The sequence below is a fragment of the Eucyclogobius newberryi genome, unplaced genomic scaffold (assembly GCF_026437365.1).
Source record: "Eucyclogobius newberryi isolate DKJ021-1_F unplaced genomic scaffold, fEucNew1.0.hap1 SCAF_112, whole genome shotgun sequence".
Classification (NCBI taxonomy): Eukaryota; Metazoa; Chordata; class Actinopteri; order Gobiiformes; family Gobiidae; genus Eucyclogobius; species Eucyclogobius newberryi.
The window spans coordinates 130,993-153,216 of record NW_027315738.1 but is presented as its reverse complement, the minus strand read 5'-3'; the positions used below and the strand labels follow the sequence as shown (position 1 = coordinate 153,216).

Here is a 22,224-nt window from a genome sequence, read left to right as displayed (position 1 = left end):
ATCACTGTTGTCAGTAACGAGCATTCTAACGGTGCACCTCCAAAAACACTCTATAATTAGATGTAGACAGTAAACGGCGGTCTCGTTTTGACCTCAGCTTTTTTAATGAAAGTTTGATAATTGTGGTCATTCAGGTCACAATATGATCTGAAGATCTAAAAAACAATAATGGAGACAATTTCTCTTGCAGAAATGAAGTACTTTTAATTCAATCTGCGCCCAAACAAAATGTTAAGTGTTTTCTTTGGCTTCACTGAAAAAAAATACTGTCTAAACTAAAATAGTAAGTTAAAAAGTACCTTAAATAAATAGTATTTCTCTTGTTTTGGGAATATTTTGATAAGATGGACAATGGAACAAGCATAAAATGTCTTGTTTTACTTGAAATAAGAAAAAGACAAGCATTTTTTAACTTGAAATGAGAACACAGATTCTACTATGCTTAAAAAAATTAAACTTACTTCTTCTATTGGCAAATCTTATTTAAAGAAAGTCAGAATATACTCAATTGTTTTATTACATTTGCCATCTTAAAGGCACAATGGACAATTTTTCGGCGATTTGAGAACGCAGGCGGAAGTGCGCATGCCACTCCCCCGTGTGGACTGATACAACACACACGTGTTTGTTTATTAGCGCGTCGGATCGCATCGCATCTCTCGTCTCCCGTAGATTTCCGTCTACTTCTGAGTCAGCTCGAACTGTCTTTCTCCGTCTTCATTTTGCCCCGTACACTGAGGGAACTACATTATGATAGATCCATTCGCTTAGGCACGCGGAAATGTGGAGACGAACCGCACGCGGCTGCAGGTGAGCGATAGGTCCACGAGGAAATAAGACTTAGATTTGTGCCAAAAAAATCGTCCATTCAACCTTTAATCTGTACATTTTTCCAGTGTGTTTATGTCACTTTAACTTGACCTTATCATTCAGATTTAATTTTATAAAGTGAGTGACTGATTAACAATTTCCCTTTTGTTTTGTCCTGTTTCATGTTAATAATCGTGAATAATTGTGACATTTTCCACAATAAATGGTGCACTAAAACACTGCTCTATTTTGATCTGAAGTCTATCAAATCAATAAACCTTCTCGAGGATAGTTTCTGCTGCTCCATTTAACGCTGCAGTGTGATCCACAAGTCAAAAACTAGTTAAAATATTCACATTTATTCAGAATGGTGCAGTCATTCCTGTAGTGATGTTATTATATGATATTATTAGAGTTTACGGCCCCTGCAGAGCATTTTATTCAGGTGAGAGCTCTGCTGGATGGGGCCACCCACTGTTTTTAAATGTCCATATTTTGGAAATGATTCAAGAACAACATTTGCATTATTAGAGTTCCACTAGAAGCTTATTTGGCATTTATTTTTCTACAAACTGTCCTCCTAAAAATACAATGAGAGACTTGTTTTTGCAAGGATGATTACATTTTAGATTTAAACTTTATAATGTAATGTAAGATAAAAATGTGTTTAACAAAATTTCACCATTTATTGTACTTAGATTCAGTGTTTGAAAAGAATTTGATATAATGTAAATTTTCTGTATTTACTTTATTTTATTTGTGAAATTCTGTACATAATAATATGCATAGTCTTCTCTGGAACAAAAAATATTATTGTTTCAGGAAAAATTATTATAAGTGTTTGCTAAATTGCTTTGTCAGTAATAAAGTCAATATCTATCTATATCCAAAATAAGGCTAGATTTAAGAAATGCATATAACGAGGCTGTTAGCATGATGTATGCTAATTTCTGAGCTAATTAAGCCCAACCAGGGACAGAAGTTGAAAATTAGCTCTGGTTATAAACTTCGGCTGCAAGCTTTGTTGTAACTATGTATGATGCATGGTCCCTGTCAAATAAATAAATAAATAAATAAATAAATAAATAAATAAATAAATAAATAAATAAATAAATAAATAAATAAATAAATAGCTAACTGTAGTTTGCGATGTTTGGAGGCTAATGCTAACTCTCCCTTTGAAGACGCATCAGTGATAACCTGTACAATGGATATGCGTTTTGACTTCCTCTCACCCATGGATTTAACATCTCTGTATTTTATATTTTAGGAGCTGGAGGAGGGCGCAGAGGCGGCCATCGACCCGGGGGGAGAAGTGCCTGTGTCCCGCGCGCCTCCGGACCCTCAGGACCCTCAGGACAATGGAGGAGCTGTGTCCGGGCCGGTCCTACAGGCTGAAGCAGGAGGAGAGGCCTCTGTGATGGGCCGAGTGGTGGAGCAGGTGGAGGTCGTCACCGTGAGGAGACTGAGTCTGCAGGCCACAGGAGGAGGAGACGAGCCGGAGCGAACAGAACCCAAACCTGAGAACGAGGAACAAGCTGCAGACACTGACGCCAACGCAGACACGGACGGAGATGAAGGTAGTGCGTTGTGTGTAGTGTGATGGGGTTTTTGTGTGATTAAAAGAGTCAAGTCAAGTTCAGCTAGTTTTAATTTGACTTGCAAGGGGCCGTGTACACGTTAATTAATCCTACAAAAGAAAATATGATCTGCTCCAGATTTAGGTGACGTAAACTTAAATTGTCCCAGAAGAGAAAATTCGTCTTGGCCTCTTTAGCTGCATGACAAAACATTACACACACAGTGATTAAAATAACTACACAAAACTACAGTTCATAAGCCTTGTCAGAAAATAGAACTTATTTATATTCAAATAGGAAAAGGCGCTCTGGGCACGTACTAAAAAATACACATTACATTACAGTCCCATTCCGTGTCCAACTTTGCTCGTTATAAACATAAACTCTGTAAAATACAATAAAACATCACAATTTCACAGACATTAGATGGAGGTGCAGGGTATTCTACATTTTGTCCTAATACCCTAATAACATAATAAACTTAACCAAATGAACTGTTCCTAAACCTAACCCTAAACGTAACACATTTGATACATTTTCTAGCATAGCCACCAATTGAAACGAAAGAAAATACAAAAATAATAAAACGTTGAGCCACCCCCGACAAATTGCAATAATTTAGTGCAGAGAGTCTCAAAATGTGGGGTGCGGCCGTTTGGGGGGGCCCAGAGCCGTGCCTAGGGGTGTGTGAGACGTTTGGGGACGTGTTTTGTATTTGTTTTGTATTTGTATGTTTTATCGTGCACAAGCAGAAGTTTGATAAGCACTGATTTAGTGAGTTCCATAGGCGCAGATTAGCAGTTATGCTCTTGTCAGAATTCCCAAGTTCAACTGTGACTTGAGAAAGTGTTAATATTTGAAGTGTGTCCAAAGAGTGAAAGAACAAAGCACATAAATGTAAAGCAACGTCCAGAAAAGTGTCTAATGCATCTTGTGAGTGATGGTGGTGTTCTCTGGCAGGTGCCCAGGTGAATGGCCACCCCGTGCGGTCGCTGCCTTCGGTTCGACAGGACATCCATCGGTACCAGCGAGTGGACGAGCCGCTGCCTCCGAGTGAGTGTGTGTGTCTGCATGCGCCGTCCCGTTACACGTCTGTTTCATGTGCCCACGTCTGTTTCATGTGCCCACTGCTCTGTGCCAGGGGCGTCCAGACAAATGCGCTACTCAGACCAATTTTTGCTGAATCGGCCCAAATTGCCATAAGTAGATAATTTGTACTGCAACTGTGAGGAAGATACTATACAATGCCAGCCTCTATCATAAAAGTTTATACATAAGAGTTTATATCAAGTCAAAAAATGGTCGATAACGCAGTGTTTTTGTTTTGTTTTTTGAGTTTTTTTAAATTTTGTATTCATATTTGACAACACCAACAAAATATAAGGACGCAAGACATTATAAGACAACACCTACATAACATAAAACACTTTAAACCAAGTAGACATAACTTTTTTACATTAATAGACATAGACATTCTTTTGCATTGTTAAAACTCTTAAAACTCTGCTAAATGCACTGACCTATGACAAAAGAGAACTAAACATTGTAGAAGGATCCAAAATATATGTAACCTATGCCTGTGTTTATGATTATTGAAAGAAGAAACAACATGAGATCATGACCAATCTTACCCATTGTCTAACACTTATTCCTCAAGTTTGTGACCAGCTTTATGAAATTAAACTTTCTGAATGACAATGTCAACTTAATGTGACAAACATAGACAGATATAAATGTTCTTTACCTTTTACACATACTCTTGGAGCTACACATTTAATTAAAAATATTTAATTTTCCCTCTCAAATGCACATGATTATTATTTTTAGTTTTTTACGATTTTTGTATTTTGACCTGAACAATCACAATTAACAATTAAGATAATAATCTTGACTGCCGTACCTGCGATCAAGAAACTTTGTTCACCCATGCAAGAAAATTTGGGAAAACTAGATGAAAATTTCAGTTACTACTTACATTCAACTTCTCTTACTATTGCTCAAAAGTTCCCCAAAAAACCTGTGCTTTTCTCCTGGAGATCGAGAAGTTAATGCTATACTGCAACACCAATAACATCTCCATGGAGACAAACACGTGGCCTGTTTTCTTCCATCTCACTGGCATCTACCTGTTTTGTTACATAAGCCACGTTTCAACTGGTTCAATTTGAGCCGGATTTAAAGCAGAACTAATAACTTTGGCGATAGAGCTCCCCCTGCAGCTCCCTTGTGAAACTGCACTGTCAGAGTCAACAAACGCAAAAGCTTTTTGTCTTTATTCATCATAATACGACAGTATAATGATTATACTATAATCACACACAAATACATTACATTGCAAAATATAAGAAAAAAGAGCGAGGGTTTCTCAGGAGAGTTGGTCAATGTTGCACGGCTGATTTTCGGTCCAGAGACAGCAGGGGGCAATGACGGCCTCTTAAACTTCCCTGAAAATACATATTTAACCATCACAAGGACTCACAAAGGTGTTAATTAAGGTCAAAATGTTCCTAAGTTCTCCTTAAGCAATCCAATACAGACCCTGAGAAGTACTAGCTCCCAAAGCGCTCTTACTTGCTTTGGCTCCCAGAGTACTTTTGAGCGAGATAGTTAGATAGATAGTTAGAACGCAGACTCAGGTCAAAACAACACCACAAAAAACCCCAGATATAAACATAAACCAATAATTTCTCCCCAAACGCTGACTCGACCCTGTGATAAACCATTGTATTTCCAGTGATGGTAACATGGCGCACCTTTTAATGGTCGCACTGACTCGATTGTTGTGCCTGATGCCTGCCCTCAGACTGGGAGGCGCGGATCGACAGCCACGGCCGGATCTTCTTTGTGGACCACGTGAACCGGACCACGACATGGCAGCGTCCCACCGGCCCCCCAGCTCCACAGGGACTCACCCGCTCCAGCTCCATACAGCAGATGGAGCAGCTCAATCGCAGGTTTGACCACGGACGTCGTCTGTGTTTCTAGTTCATGTCTGTGAAGTTTACTTACTGTAATTTGGCAGACTCAGAGGTCCTCAAGTAAATCGAATCCCATGTGAATGCTAATGTCTGTGATTTGGGCTGTCTGTAGTCCGTGCGTTGAAGTTTACCGTATTTTCCGGACTATAAGTGGCACCGGAATATAAATCGCACCAGCCAAAAAATGCATTATAGAGAAGAAAAAAACATATAAGTTGCACTGGAGTATGAAATGCGGTTGCAAGTGTGAAAATGACAAATAATATCACATATAAGTCGCTCCGGAGTATAAGTAAGTGTAAATATAAGTATAAGTCGCACCTCGGCCAAAACTATGAAAAAAGGTTCGACTTACAGTCCGGAAAATACCGTATGTTGATTCAGAACGTCTCTACGGCCATTTTACATCTACATTTTAACTGGAACAATGTTACTAATTTGCCACAGAATCTTCTCCAATCAATTATTGTTTTTTTTTCAACAAATATAATGTAAGGAAAAAAGAAAAAAAAACTGCCGCAAAGTCACCACCACCGGAAGTACAACCCAAAAGGCCGAGCGGTAGGGAGCCTGTTTGGGAAAGTTTAGGTGCTTTTGGTGCAAAGGTGTTTGGGGATAATGAGAGAAGCTTTGGCTGTTTCAAAAGAAATACAATCGTGTAAATATCGTTCTGATTCTGATCGCAGATGGCAACATAAAGAACGACGACTCACGCTACACCACAGATAACGCTACATAATGCAAAAAACAAAGCTAAAATTGATGAAAACAGAAAAATCTTGCCACATAGATGGATTAAGAGGTTCTTTTAATTTTTAATTGTGTTTACCAGTCCGCCATTTCCGGAATGAAGTCTGTAAAAACAATTTAATTTCACCCTGGAGAGACTCAGATGACACAGAAAGGACTGTTTAGCGGCTTTATTACTTACTGTTATTTGGCGCTCAGACCCCGGCGGAAGACATTGCGATCATGGGCACTCCATAATCTATTTGTATTAGATGTCTCCCCCAGGAGCCTGGAGACTGGTGGTGGTAGATATGATGAGAGGGTAGATGATTAGGATGAGAGGGATGCAGAGGAGGAGGAGGGGAGGTGGTGGTTCGCAGTACGGTCTGAAGCGGCCGAGCCAACTGAGTGAGGGTTAATATGGGACCGGCTGTGCGCTGATTGGGAGCAGAGGTGCGACGTGCCGCGGGGAGGAGTCACTTGGTGCGTTGATTCAAGATGGGGAGCAGGTGCGAGGGGCGATGTCCTGGGAATCCCCTGCCCTTAGACTCTTCTTCTCGGCCAGGAAAAACTACAAAAACCTCCATGGGAAAAAGTAGAAACCTGGAGGAGTTCCGTGGTGAAGGACGGGCCGGACTGGGTGCGTTGGTTGAGCTGGGAGCAGGTGGCCTTGATGTAGATGGGTGGAGTTAGGTCTTCCAGGCTGAATTTACGCAGGCTTCATTACTGACATTTTTTATTCCATCCAAATGCTCTCAAAAAACACGGCCGTCCGTGGGTAAAACTAATCCTGTCCAAATAGAGCTTATAATATATTAAACTGTAATCAAATGTTGCCGTGTTCTTCTGACATATTACACGTTACAACTGTGTTCCCTGTGCTCACCCACCCACTATCTCCGCCCACTGCTCTGTATTTACACGAGAATATTCAAAGGATTCAGTTTTAAAACATTTCTTTAAGTGTATTAGTTGAGGTTTAATTATCAGACACATGTGAAACGTCTGTAACATTAAAGTGTAAAAAAATCACCTTGAAAGTTACAACAAAACTTTTTTCATTAGTATTTTTAATCAGCTCTTTATGTACTTAATATTTTTTTTAATATACCGGTAAACAATATATTTTCAGAACCACATTCACAATAGTATCTAAAATTCTATATATTGCCCACCTCTAGAAATAAATGTATGTAAAATGTAGAAATGTCACAACACAATACAGTGAAGAGGCGGGGCTTATCAGTTCTGCAGTTTTGAACAGGAAGTCAATGGACCTATTTCTATCATTACGCTGTTTTAGATCAATATTGCGGCTTACAACGAACAAAATATAAAAAGATGATCTACGTATGTTATAGTTTAATACTCGACACCTGGACAAAATCCTGATACGTCTCCTTTAAGAGCTCTGTAGAGTCAGAACCGATGGAAACGGAGCTTCTTGGTTCACGACGGTGACGTTGTTTTATTTCTCGTCGTCAGATACCAGAGCATCAGGAGAACCATCACCAACAGCGACCGAGCGGAGGAGAGTCCCGTGGATCTACTTCCAGAACCAGACTCGGAACTATTGCCACATTCACTCGCAGGTTTGTCTTCATATAAAGCTCTGAACGTGCAGAGGACGCTATTACTGCAGGGAAGAAACTGTGTTAATGAGCGGAAACGAGCCTGAAATGTAGCCTTTTGATTTTTATCTTTGTCATTAAATTAAGACGTAAATAACAATACATCTTAGTGCAGATTACACATGATTGACCGTCACCTGTCACATGTTTAGATTGTGGAGATTGCACCCTAAATCTGCTAAATCTGGACATCCGATTCACTTTCCACCTTCTATTATCATCAAAACTGTCTCTGGAGATGTTTGTGAGAAACACTCTTTATTATAAGACCTGTACATACAATGTTTACTGATATTGACAGTTAAAATGATGTGATTGTGATGTAATAGTGAAAAAATGTTGTGTTCTGACTAATGTTGTTGTACGAGACAGAGGCAAATTCACTCGCGTCAATGTCATAAACACCTGGAAATCATTGTTTTAACTTTAGTTTGTGATTCTATTAAACGGTCAATTATGTAAACAGTGTTTTTGAAAAGCATTTGTTGGTCCATTCTGTCTCAAGAAAGAAATCAAAATCACAATCAAAAAATGCAAAACTGCTCAAAATAATATTTTATGAAACAAAATGTCAAAATAATGCAATGACAAGACAATGACAATGACAATGGACCAACAAAGGACAAGGCGAAACATGGGGCTTAAAGTGCCCCCTGCAGGTCGGACGAACTGAAATGTCATTAAGATAAATATATTTAGAATTTTGCTCAAAAAATATTAAAATGTTATCACAGAAAAGCACATTTTTTTACGTTTATAATTTCACTTCCTGTTTATAGTTGATGAAATCACACTAGGAAATGACCCAGCAAACGTTGGGCCAAAACTCATCTAATGTCACAATTTTTATTTATTTTTTTGGCCCTTTTTGGCTTTATTAGACAGAACAAATTAGTGAGAAATTGGGTTGATGAGAGAGAAGAGAGGAGATGCAGTAAATTGTCGGAGTCGAGATTCAAACTCTCGACACTGTGGCCGGCTGCACTTGTAGCCTGGCATATGTGCTGTGCCTTAACCACTCCACCACCGGGCAGCACGTTCATTTTTCTTTTAATTTGACAAATAAAAATACATGAGAGCGACTTTATTTAGTCGAATTAATGTTTTTACCCGGTGTGGTGTCATTTCCTGTCATTTTCTACCGATTTTTCGACGTTTTCTCCACAAATACCTGCTCAATTGGTGTAAAACTATAATTTATATGTATAACAGAAAATCATAAAACCTGTCATACGCACTCTAAATACACTAAGAGACACAGCAGGACAATCAACAAACAGGAAGTCAAACTGAAAAACAAGCACACAACAGACATGTCAAAATAAAACACACAGGACCAAAACACAGAAAATAAAGAACCACAAATAGGATCCATGACAAATTGTTCGCAATCATAATTTTAAACATACATTTTATCAAGTGCTTTAATTTAGTAAATATCTGGACATTGTAAAACTATAGCAACTACACTTATAATCGTCTTAGTAAAGCACGACAAAAGACTTGAACTAGTCTTTTTAAAAATGATTCCGTCTGAGTAACTAATTAATAACTGAATTAAGTAGTTACTAAACTCATTATGAATTAAGTCTTTGTTAAAATTAAGGTGTATTTATTATAAAGTGGTAACGCGGACACTACTTTTCACAGATTTTCTTTTAAACAACAAAAAGCAAAGTGGCAGTGTCACATTTCATATTACTAATAAAATAAACATATTTTATTCTATTAGTAATATGAATAACCCCTGAATTAAGTAGTTACTAAACCTGAATAATTCTTAATAAACTTAGCTCATTATGATTTAAGTCTTTGTTCAAATTAAGGTGCAAATAAAGGTGTATTTATTATAAAGCGGTAACCCGGACACTACTTTTCACTGATTTTCAACAATTTAAAAAAACAAAAAGCAAAGCGGCAGTGTCACACTTCATATCACTAATAAAATAAACTTATTTTATTGTATTAATAATATGACTAACCCGTGAGTTAAGTAGTTACTAAACCTGAATCATTCTCAATAAACTGTCTTTTTAAAAATGATTCCGTCTGAGTAACTAATTAATAACTGAATTAAGTAGTTACTAAACTCATTATGAATTAAGTGTTTGTTCAAATTAAAGTGTATTTATTACAAAGTGGTAACCTGGACACTACTTTTCACTGATTTTCTACAACAAAAAGCAAAGCGGCAGTGTCACATTTCATAATACTAATAAAATAAACGTATTATATGAAACTTTAGAGCAGAATATGTGACAGTTTATTCATATCCCATCTTCTGAACGGTGCATTTGCAGTGGTTTAGCTCGACTCTAAATGTTGATTTCTTTCTCCTTTGCAGAGTACAGAAGGGAGAGTGGTGTGGCCACATCCAGCACGCGCTCTCGACTCTCTCTGCTGCTGCAGTCGCCCAGCGCAAAGTTCCTGTGCAGCCCCGACTTCTTTACTGTGCTGCATTCAAACCCCGTCAGTACCTCTGAATATTTCATCGCTCCGATACATAATTCACGCCGTAATTACCCCAAAACGTCCTTTCTATTTCGAGAGCCGAGACGGGACCGAAGTGACCGGCGTGATTAGTTACAGCTCTATAAATATCAGACAAAAGCCGGTATTGGTACCAAAATATCATGAAATTATTCATACGCAGCGGTGGAAGAAGTGTTCAGTTTAGTTACTTAAGTAAAAGTACAGATACAGGAGCCAAACAATTACTCAAGTAAAAGTATCACATATTCAAATCTGTTGAAGTAAATGTATAGAAGTTTGTGTTTAAAAAAGTTAAAGTATTTGTGCAGATTTCATTTCTAGACTTTTTATTGTAGAAAAAGCTTCAGTTGTAGTTGTAGACTTTTTATGTTTGTTTTTTATGTTTTCTCATAACCTTAAGCAAGAAGTCACATTTAAAAAAAAAGTAAGAGTAGTTTACACAGTTAAAATGTACCTGAATAAAGAACAAATACTTAAAAATGATATGTAAGTACAGTATTTTGACTTTTGCACTTGTTACTTTCCAACACTTTTCACGCACACAGTTTTTTTTCTCATTAGTATTGAATAAGAACAATTAATTCACAGTAGGGATCAACCGATCTCACACTAGTATCGTCATTAATTAATTAATCGAATCGCAAATATGACGAAAAATATCCTCCTTTTGAGCAGTGTGAACGTGCAAAAAAAACGAATAAGAAGAAGAGGCTCAGATAAACAAATGTGACATAATTGAATGAAGCCAGCCAATTACAACGGCTTTACCAGTCCTAAGCTTTTCAGGGACTCTTTGATAACTGATTCAACTTCATCATATCATCATCGTATCATAAGTACCGTATTTTCTGGACTATAAGTCGCACCGGAGTTTAAGACGCACTAGCCAAAAAATGCATAATAGAGAAGAAAAAACATATATAAGTCGTATTTTTGGAGGAAATTTATCACTAAATCTATTGAATTCTACTTCCTTTGTGTCACTTCTAAACAACTCCGGCGGTAGAGGAAGTGCCGATTCTTCTTCTGTGTCGCTTAGAGCCTAGAGCGCCCTCTTGTGTTTGTCAGTGTGAAAATAACACGTGAAATGGGGTTGCCAGTGTGAAAATAACAAATAATATCACATATAAGTCGGCCAAAACTATGAAAAAAGGTGCAACTTATAGTCTGGAAAATACGGTATTCAAAGTTTCGGCATCAGAACTGAAAAAGCTGGCTTGCTGCGTGGTAACATAGTAAACGCAGACAATACTTCATATCTAAACTCGGGACCAGCCAGTTCTTCATGCCTCTCAGCTTCTGGACTCTCGGTGCGTTTGACGCCCTTTTCCTCCCTGTGTGGGTGCAGAGTGCCTATCGCATGTTTACGAGCAACACCTGTCTGAAGCACATGATCAGCAAGGTGCGGCGCGACGCCCACTACTTCGAGCGCTACCAGCACAACCGAGACCTCGTCACCTTCCTCAACATGTTCTCCAACAAACAGCTGGAGCTCCCCCGCGGCTGGGAGATGAAGCACGACCAGACGGGCAAGGTGAGGGCGTTTGGGAGAACCGCAGAAGTGTTACATTTATGTGTCGAGAACATTCATTCGTTGTCGAGTTGTAGCTGACTGGAGTGATGTTGTTCAGTCGTTCTTCATCTCTTATCTTGTTCCTCAGCCTTTCTTCATGTATTGTCTTGTTCCTCAGCCTTTCTTCATGTCTTGTCTTGTTCCTGAGCCTTTCTTTATCTCTTGTATTGTTCTTCAGCCTTTCTTCATCTATTGTCTTGTTCCTCAGCCTTTCTTCATGTCTTGTATTGTTCCTCAGCCTTTCTTCATGTCTTGTATTGTTCCTGAGCCTTTCTTCATCTATTGTCTTGTTCCTCAGCCTTTCTTCATGTATTGTCTTGTTCCTCAGCCTTTCTTCATGTCTTGTCTTGTTCCTGAGCCTTTCTTTATCTCTTGTATTGTTCTTCAGCCTTTCTTCATCTATTGTCTTGTTCCTCAGCCTTTCTTCATGTCTTGTATTGTTCCTCAGCCTTTCTTCATGTCTTGTATTGTTCCTGAGCCTTTCTTCATCTATTGTCTTGTTCCTCAGCCTTTCTTCATGTCTTGTCTTGTTCCTCAGCCTTTCTTCATGTCTTGTCTTGTTCCTCAGCCTTTCTTCATGGTTTGTCCTGTTCCTCAGCCTTTCTTCATGTCTTGTCTTGTTCCTCAGCCTTTCTTCATGGTTTGTCCTGTTCCTCAGCCTTTCTTCGTGGATCATAATTGTCGCTCTACGACCTTCATCGACCCGCGTCTCCCGCTCCAGAGCTCGCGCTCCACTGGACTCTTGGCCCATCGCCAACACCTGAGTCGCCAACGCAGCCACAGCGCCGGAGAGGTGAGGCCTAACTCTCTGTTCAATGGTCAGTGGCCTAACTCTATGGTCCAGAGGCCTAACTCTAGGGTTAGAGACCTAACTCTAGGGTCAGAGACCTAACTCTAGGGTCTGAGACCTAACTCTAGGGTTAGAGACCTAACTCTAGGGTCAGCTTGGATTGTCACTCTAAATAGTTCTACAGTAAATAATACAGATTAAAATGTTGATTTCTAGAGTTACTGTGGGTCACTCTAAAGACTCGGTGTGATGAATGTATTTACCTAAATGGGCCAAGCAGCTCATGGGACACATTTATGTGTTTTTAAAGGAGACTTAAAGGTGCAGGTCTGATGTGGGAGGAAGAGAGACGACGGAAAAGGCCTTTTGAGTCTCGTTTATGGGACAAGTTGGAGCCTCAGCCCTCAGCGAGCGCTCAGGAGTATTATATAGTAGCATTTTGTTAAGTGATTTCAACACCTTTACTTGTAGTAGAAAAGGCAAACACTAAAGCATTTGACTACTGAAAGTATTGTCTCATGTTGTATCATTTGAGGCGTTGAGGGTCAGACTGTAGTCTTCAGTGAATGGGCTCAATACTAATCCACTACAGACTCCCATAGTCTCCACTCTCTGTTTAGAGCCACGTTACAAGCAGAATCAATACTCTTTGCAAAACCACACATTTGTTTACATGGCATAGTAAAAGTGTAACGTACCGTCGTCACATGGCTGGATACTTTTGTTTCATTTAGGACGCAGCAACTTTTTTTATTTTGAGATTGTGGATCCAACGTCTAACATTATTAGAGTTGTAGTTTTGTTCTTAACTTGTCTGCTAAAAGTGAACTATCAAGATCCTCGGCTTGTAAAACATCATCGGAACGCAGTCATTCTCTTGGTCTTGTTTTATATGCATTCTGACTGGACTTTTGACTTTATCCTTAAATATTGTATCTAATTTTGTAATGGGATTTGTCAAGGTTCAACAAACATACATAACAGTGTCGATCAGTCCATTTCTCTCAACAGCAGCTTTACTCTGCCTTATATTTACAGGATTCGCTTATAATTAGAGTCAATCAGACTTCACAAGCCAAAACTTCAGAGTCTCAGCTTCACAAAGACTCGAGACATTTGTTTCTCCTCCAAATGATTCTGGAACAGCTTCAGTTTGAATTCAGGCTAATTTTAATCAGACGTTTTATGGAAAATACAATTAGAATCAAGCATTTTATTGACCATTAACGATACATTTATTTTAAGACTATAAACAACTCAAATATAGACATAATTGATTCATAGGGAAAAACAACAACGCTGCCTTCATGTGCAATGGGAATTAAATTATATATATCATAAGTTGAACGTTTAAGATCATTTTAAGTCTTGACTGGGCGTACAGGTGTGTTAGGTGACCACGCCCGCTCACAGTGACAAACAAAAAAACAAAACTGAAATAAACTACAATTCTACATGAATGAAATGCAAGATAGAGACGTTTAATACCTGACAGCGCAACATTCCAGGCGCAGATGTGTAAAAATACTCATTATAAACCACAAAGATGAGGGTTTTGTGGCGTTTTGCGTGTCGGTGTGGAGGAGCGGGACGCGACATGAACTGTGTGCTCTGTCCTCAGGTGGTGGACGACTCTCGACAGGCCAATCCGCCCATCCTGCCGCGGCCGTCCAGCACCTTCAGCGGGTCGAGCCGGAGCCAGTACCACGACCTGGTGCCCGTCGGTCAGTGCGCTTTTCTACCCTCGGCCTCGTCCGTGAAATCCGGTGAAGGAGTCGGGGTCGGACGCGGGTCGAGTTGTCAAAAGTGTAGTCGAGTTAGAGCAACGACTCCAGAGTAAAACTGTCTGGACGTAACTTCTGATATTATCGTTTCGGGTTGACGTCTTTGGAAGGACAAAACATTAAATAATGCATGAAATCTGATATTTTCAAAGGAGAAAAAGGAGAAAATGTCAATCATATCTAAAAAAGTTGAAAAAATGGTATATATTTTTTCAATATAAAGCTGTCGTCACTTGTAGATTTACTCACAGTGGAAAGAGTAACCAAAACATTTACTCTCAGATATATTTCTCAAGTAAAAGTGTGAGGTCTAATATTACTCTATAACTACTAATGTAATTGAGTTTTTCACAATCAGAATCAGAAAAAGTTTATAGCCATTGTCAATGAAAAGAATTCACATGTTTTGAACTTGTTTTGGTGATTCGGTGCAACATAAAACAATGAACAATGAAAAAACAACCAATACAAGTCAAAAAGAAAAACTATTTAAATCTACTATGGGTTAAAAAATAAAATGAAAATAGGTTTTACCCGTCTCTGGTCGTAATTTACAGCAATTGTTGGTCCAGCTGAGGTTTATGTCGCTGTGTTTAGTCTGAACTATGATCTGGTATATTCTGCTTTTGCCAGACCTTGTTTTGTACTTGTTTCAGTTCAGATTTAGAGCCTGTGAACGTTTGAACAGTTTTTGGTTTGTTCATATTATTTAGTCCCGGTTTAGTCTTGTTCTAGACCACGTTTAGTCCTGTGTTTGGTTAGACTTAGACCCGGTTAATACCTTGTTTCAATATTATTCAATTCTGATTTAGCAATGATTTTAACATGTTTTTGATTAAATTGTCATTATTGTTTTTAGCCTTTCATTATGATCATTAGTCACTAAATTAATTAACAATCTTATCAACAAAACAGTTTCATTAGGGAAAACACATTTAATCTACATCTAGTTAATTATTTTTCTGGTTAGCTACACATCTGGGACACTGGGTACATGTATATATATATTTATACATGTATATTTTATGTCATTATTTATTGTAAGTGTACAAACGATAGTGAAAGTTTACATTGGGATAATTTGCCTTGACAACAAAGCTCGAAATAAATGACATGATTGATTGATTTACATGAATAATCTGATAATAACCCAATAAGTAGATCAGATTTTTGTGTGTGTTTACATCCACAAGAGAAATCTGATCATTTCAATCAATTTTCATTTTCACTCTTTCAATCTCTAATATTTTCTCTTTCATTTTTGTCTTTGCCACATTAGTTTTCCTTTATTTTCTTTATTTTTGTTGCTTTATTTTCCTTGTCAAAACTTGCACAATCAGAAAGAAATGCGATTAGCACAGTGGCAGAGTGGTTAGCAGAATGATGGGTCAAATGCACTGGACAAAAATGTACAATAAAGCGATAAACTGATTTCCTAACATTTCCGTTATCCGACAACTCTAGAAATCAAATAACCATCAGATTTTTGGGTGCGCACGAAAACATAGCCGGCGTTAATGTCCTCTGATATTTTTTTGCTCTTCTCTCTTAGCCTACAACGACAAGATAGTCGCGTTTCTACGGCAACCCAACATCTTCGAGATCCTGCAAGAACGCCAGCCGGAACTCGCCCGGAACCACTCGCTCAAGTACGACTTCCACTCGCGTTCACGGCGTCCGGGCTTCAGAGCCTCCGACTCTAAAGCGACGTACACTTTGCATCTGTTTTTTATTTGTATTTTTTCTATTTTCGCACGTGTGAATTCGACAGGGAGAAAGTGCAGTTCATTCGCAGTGAAGGAGTGAACGGACTGGCTCGCCTCTCCAGTGACGCCGACCTTGTCATGTTGTTGAGGTAAGTGCAGGTAAATGACAGAGTACAAAGATATAGGAGTAAAGTGTTTTGCAGTTGTGGTAGTAGAAGTTGTAGTAGAAGTAGGATACAGGTGTTACTATCTCGCTACGCCGCCATGTTAGTAGTAGTATATTTGTGTGTAGTTTTAGCACCGAACTAAGTCGCTTTTCTGCCCTTAGTCAGAAGAACCAGCTCATTCAGCACGAGTGGGTTTTACTGCCGTTAACGTTAGCATATGTTTAGTGTGGAACATTTAAGTGGGATAGGAAAGTCCCTCTTCATTCTATTTTTATTGCATTTTTTTTTTTTAAAGTACTGTATTTTCTGGATTATAAGTCGCACCAGCCAAAAAATGCATAACAGAGAATAAAAAAAACATATATAAGTCGCACTGGAGTATAAGTCACATTTTTGGGGAAATGTATTTGATAAAAACCAAGACCAATGATTAAAACAATAACAGATAAGAGAACATGGTGAATAGGTGTACGTATGCTAACGCTAACACCTTCAGCTACATGACGTATGCTAACGCTAACACCTTCAGCTACATGACGTATGCTAACGCTAACACCTTCAGCTACATGAGGCACAGACAGAACTGTGGTAAGTGTCTGGTATGTTAACGTAACATATGAACAGTTATTCAGATAACTATAGCATAAAGAACATGCTAACAAGTTTAGCAAAGCATCAGTTTTACCCCAAATCACTAAATCCATTGAATTCTTCTTCCTCTGTGTCACTTCTAAACAACTCCACAAACTCCAGAGGAAGAGGAAGTGCTGATTCTTCTTCTGCGTCGCTCAGAGCCTAGAGCGCCCTCTTGTGGTTGCCATTGTGAAAATAATCAACACGTGAAATGCGATTGTCAGTGTGAAAATAACAAATAATATCACTTATAATTTGCGTATTTGAGTATAAGTCAGCCAAACTATGAAAAAAGGTGCAACTTATAATCTTCTGTTTCCTAAATAATTTCTCTTGAGGATCAGTACAAATTGTCTGAGATTAAATGAAAAATGTCTCCCAATAAATTCATTGTTGTAAACGTACCTTCCCGGTCCGACTGGAAAGTAAGTTTTATTTTTATTTGAAAGGACGATGTGCAGAGACATTAAAACAGAGACGTTCCGCACCAGATCAGAGCTATAGACCTAGTTTCCATCTGCAGTCCCTCATTTAATAAACTATACAATGCAATTACACCCAGTCAACAGTAGGGACAATTCACAACACACACGCACAGGCATTGACACAAACACATTGACACAAACACTTATAGCATATGCATCACCGACTATGTTCTGCTTTTCACTATCAAATCAGTCCATGAGTTACATATCACAGTTACATAGCACACAAAATAAATACAAAATCCATACAAGTATAGAAATAAACATCTACATTTTACACAACTACACATTTCTCCAGTGTATTATTCTGAAATGCTGTTGTTTAAATTTCACCGCCAATATCCCAAATGTATATTTTGCTTGAAGGTGACACTGTTCTGAAGCTATTTCCTGCTTGTGTCTGCAGTTTGTTTGAAGAGGAGGTCATGTCGTATGTGCCGCCGTTACTTCATCCAGGTTACTGCCTCTCGTCCCCTCAAAGCTCCCCTGGTAATCCTGTCTGTCTGTGTGTCTGCCATAAGGTCACCCATGCCATACCATACCATGGGTCACACCAGAAACACTCAACTGAGGGTTAGGGTTTAGGTTTAGGGTTAGGGTTAGGGGTTAGGGTTAGGGTTAGGGGTTAGGGTTAGGGTTAGGTTATCTGCCATGTTTTAGGGTTAGGGGTTAGGGGTTAGGGTTAGGGTTAGGATTTAGGTTTAGGGTTTAGGTTTAGGGTTAGGGTTAGAGTTATCTGCCATGTTTTAGGGTTAGTGTTAGGGTTAGGATTTAGGGTTAGGGTTAGGGTTATCTGCTACGTTTTAGGGTTAGGGTTAGGCTTTATGGTTAGGGTTATCTGTCATGTTTTAGGGTTAGGGTTTAGGTTTAGTTTTTAGGGTTAGGGTTAGGGTTATCTTCCATGTTTTAGGTTTAGGGTTAGGGTTATCTTCCATATTTTAGGGTTAGTGTTAGGGTTTAGGTTTAGGGTTATCTTCCATGTTTTAGGGTCAGGGTTAGGCCTTAGGGTTAGGGTTATCTGTCATGTTTTAGGGTTAGTGTTAGGGTTATCTTCCATATTTTAGGGTTAGTGTTAGGGTTATCTTCCATATTTTAGGGTTAGTGTTAGGGTTTAGGTTTAGGGTTATCTTCCATGTTTTAGGGTCAGGGTTAGGCCTTAGGGTTAGGGTTATCTGTCATGTTTTAGGGTTAGGGTTTAGGTTTAGGGTTAGGGTTATCTGCCATGTTCTAGAGATAGGGTTAGGGTTATCTTCCATGTTAGGGTTAGGGGTTAGGGTTAGGGTTATCTTCCATGTTTTAGGGTTAGTGTTAGGGTAAGGGTTAGGGTGGGTTAGGGTTATCTTCCATGTTTTTGGGTTAGTGTTAGGGTTAGGCTTTAGGGTTAGGGTTATCTGTCATGTTTTAGGGTTAGGGTTTAGGTTTAGTGTTTAGGGTTAGGGTTATCTTCCATGTTTTAGTGTTAGGGTTAGGCTTTAGGGTTAGGGTTATCTGTCATGTTTTAGGGTTAGGGTTTAGGTTTAGTGTTTAGGGTTAGGGTTATCTTCCATGTTTTAGGGTTAGGGTTAGTGTTTAGGGTTAGGGTTATCTGTCATGTTTTAGAGTTAGGGTTAGGGTGGGTTAGGGTTAGGGTTATCTTCCATGTTTTAGGGTTAGGGTTAGGGTTTAGGTTTTGTGTTTAGGGTTAGGGTTAGGGTTATCTTCCATGTTTTAGGGTTAGGCCTTAGGGTTAGGGTTAGGGGTTAGGGTTATCTTCCATGTTTTAGGGTTAGTGTTAGGGTTAGGGTTTAGGGTTAGGGTTATCTTCCATGTTTTAGGGTTAGTGTTAGGGTTACGGTTTAGGGTTATCTTCCATGTTAGGGTTAGGGGTTAGGGTTAGGGTTATCTTCCATGTTTTAGGGTTAGTGTTAGGGTTAGGTTTAGGGTTAGGGTTATCTTTCATATTTTAGGGTTCGTGTTAGGGATAGGGTGGGTTAGGGTTATCTTCCATGTTTTAGGGTTAGTGTTAGGGTTAGGTTTAGGGTTAGGGTTATCTTTCATATTTTAGGGTTAGGTTCAGGGTTATCTGCCATGGGTTAGGGTTTAGAGATAGGGTTAGGGTTACGGGGTTAACGGTTAGGTTTAGGGTTTAGGTTTAGTGGGTTAGTGGGTTAGTGGGTTAGGGTTAGGGTTATCTGCCATGTTTCCCGCCACGTTTAGGGTTAGGGTTGGGGTTAGTGGATTAGTGGGTTAGTGGGTTAGGGTTAGGGTTAGGGTTATCTGCCATGTTTCCCGCCACGTTTAGGGTTAGGGTTGGGGTTAGTGGATTAGTGGGTTAGGGTTATCTGCCATGTTTCCTGCCACGTATATGTATCAGTTCATTTAGGAAGTATAGATTTTTTTTTAGAACGTAGATCACCTAAAACAATAGAACAAAAAAATATAAATTAGATAAGTAAATGACAAAAGTAATCAAATAATAATTATAATAATAAAAATGAGAATAATATGAGAATATTGATCATAATAATAATGACGACAACAATAAATAATAATGGTAATATTGATAATAGTAATTACGATAAAAATGAGAATAATGATGATCATGATGATGATAATAATAAAATATAATAATCATAATAAAATGTTAACAAACTAACATGATTAGCAATGTTCATACTTTATTATGGTTTAGTTACTATAAAGTGGCACTTTTCATTTTAATCAACATTTATTAAAATTTAAATGTATTATTGTTAAAATATACATTAACTCTCAATACATTCCCATATGCAATACACTTTGATACAATATTTTAATAAAAGGACTCAAAAAAAAAAAACAGTGGCAGGTTTAATGATATTTGTGTTCTTTTGAATCAAGCACACTGTTTGTGAATTAAAAGATAGATAAAGTATGTATGTTTTCCATCTTGAAGTCATGTCTCCGCCCCCAGCTCCGCCCCCAGCTCCGCCCCCAGCTCCGCCCCCAGCTCCGCCGGCGTCATAAACATCTGAGTTATTTGTCTTCTTTCCCCCCCGGTTTGCGTCACAGGGACCCAGCGAGCCAACGCCCGCGCGCCTGCCCCGTACAAGAGAGACTTCGAGGCCAAACTCAGAAACTTTTATCGAAAGCTGGAGACGAAGGGCTATGGCCAAGGCCCGGGGAAAGTCAAGTGAGTTCACGCACGACAATTCTGCGTTTTACGTGTTTACTCGTCACTTAAAATTCACAAATAGTGGTCAAAGAGCAGCTAAGTATCAGACACTTTTATGTGCTCTACAGTCATCTATATGAATACGTACGAGTCCGTAGTGTTTGGGATGAAATTAAGTATTGAAAACAAACGTAAAGAGTGTATTTTAGATGTGTTTGTTGTAAAAATGAGCAATTTATGAGCAATTTATGTGTCTTTTTCCACTGTGCTTCCAGATTAATTATTCGCAGAGACCATCTCCTGGAGGACGCCTTTAATCAGATCATGTGCTACTCGCGGAAAGATCTACAGAGAAGTAAACTCTACGTCAGCTTCGTGGGAGAGGACGGGTGAGGCATACAGCAATATTAAAACTTATCCACACTTTTGAACATTTTTGTAAGTGTTCACCGTGTCAACTATGAGATAAAATATACAAATGAAGTCTTCATCATTCTTCACTCCATTGATAAGAAGCACGTAGTAGAGTCTTTCTGGTGCTCCTCTCCATGGAGTACTGTGTTCTGAATACTTGGATACTTTTACATTACGTCATACCTACAAAGGATCAAAATAGCTTTATTTTTGTCGAATAAATGTATTTAACACTAATTAGAGAAGGGAGAATGCACATCACACTCACAGCAATGTTTACTGTACTTTTTTTCTTTAAAGTTTAAAGTATGACTGTTTTTTACAATTTTGTAATTTTGACTTTATTTAGTGTATATAACTTTTGTACATATAAATTATAGTTTTTCAACCAATTATGTAAGTATTTGTGGAGAAAACGAGAAAAGACAGGAAGTGACATCACACTAGGGACCCTTTTTTGACCTTTTAAAACATTAAAGGCGGTATGGACGATTTTTCGGCGATTTGAGAACGCAGGTGGAAGTGCTCATGCCACTCCCCCGTGCGGCCCGATACAACACACAGGTGCGTTTGTTTATTAGCGCAACGGATCGCATCGCATTGCTCGTCTCCCGTAGATTTCTGTCCACCTCTGCGTCAGCTCGAACTGTCTTTCTCCGTCTTCATTTTGCCCCGTACACTGAGGGAACTATATTATGATAGATCCATGCGCTTAGGCACGCGGGAACGTGGGGACGAGCCTGACGCGGCTGCAGGTGAGCGATAGGTGCGTTTATGATTGATACGTGGCAGGACAAATGATTTATCCACGCCACGAGGAAATATGATTAAAAAAAATTGCTGAAAAAAATCGTCCATACCACCTTTAACTCAACAAAATAAAGTTGCTCCCATATATTTTTATTTGAACATCAAACATTGTGACATTAGATGAGTTTTTTCCTAATGTTTGCTGGGTAATTTACCTCATCAATTTCAAACAGGAAGTGAAATTTTAAAAAATGTGATTTTCTGTGATAACATGTTTATACTCTTTTTTTGTTCAATTCAAAATATATAGCTAACTGCATTGTAGTTCAATGTGTTATTTGATTTAATGTTTTCTGATTAACAACATTAGAAAGTGTAACTATAATGGAATACATAATGGTATAATGGTTACTCTCAGTCAGTATTCTGTATTTTTGGTGCACGTATTAAATAGTTTAGATATAAATCTTTTTAAAGCCATAGATTATAACATGTGGGAGAAAGTAATGACTCTTTAATTGGATCCATACACAGTCATAGTTTTCTTTCTCATATTTCTGGAGTAATG

General features: G+C 38.6%; 1 protein-coding gene across 1 annotated transcript in view; it reads left to right on the top strand.

The window, feature by feature from the left end:
* Nucleotides 1–22,224, top strand: part of hecw2a (HECT, C2 and WW domain containing E3 ubiquitin protein ligase 2a) — a 48,803-nt gene that overhangs the window by 12,243 nt on the left and 14,336 nt on the right. The window contains exons 10-22 of the mRNA XM_072440177.1: nucleotides 2,081–2,390; nucleotides 3,351–3,443; nucleotides 5,194–5,344; nucleotides 7,583–7,689; nucleotides 10,073–10,197; nucleotides 11,570–11,755; nucleotides 12,453–12,587; nucleotides 14,206–14,308; nucleotides 15,921–16,017; nucleotides 16,140–16,223; nucleotides 17,766–17,848; nucleotides 20,390–20,510; nucleotides 20,768–20,881. Of these exons, the coding sequence (XP_072296278.1) occupies nucleotides 2,081–2,390; nucleotides 3,351–3,443; nucleotides 5,194–5,344; nucleotides 7,583–7,689; nucleotides 10,073–10,197; nucleotides 11,570–11,755; nucleotides 12,453–12,587; nucleotides 14,206–14,308; nucleotides 15,921–16,017; nucleotides 16,140–16,223; nucleotides 17,766–17,848; nucleotides 20,390–20,510; nucleotides 20,768–20,881 (1,709 nt within the window). The remainder of the gene's footprint in view (nucleotides 1–2,080; nucleotides 2,391–3,350; nucleotides 3,444–5,193; nucleotides 5,345–7,582; nucleotides 7,690–10,072; nucleotides 10,198–11,569; nucleotides 11,756–12,452; nucleotides 12,588–14,205; nucleotides 14,309–15,920; nucleotides 16,018–16,139; nucleotides 16,224–17,765; nucleotides 17,849–20,389; nucleotides 20,511–20,767; nucleotides 20,882–22,224) is intronic.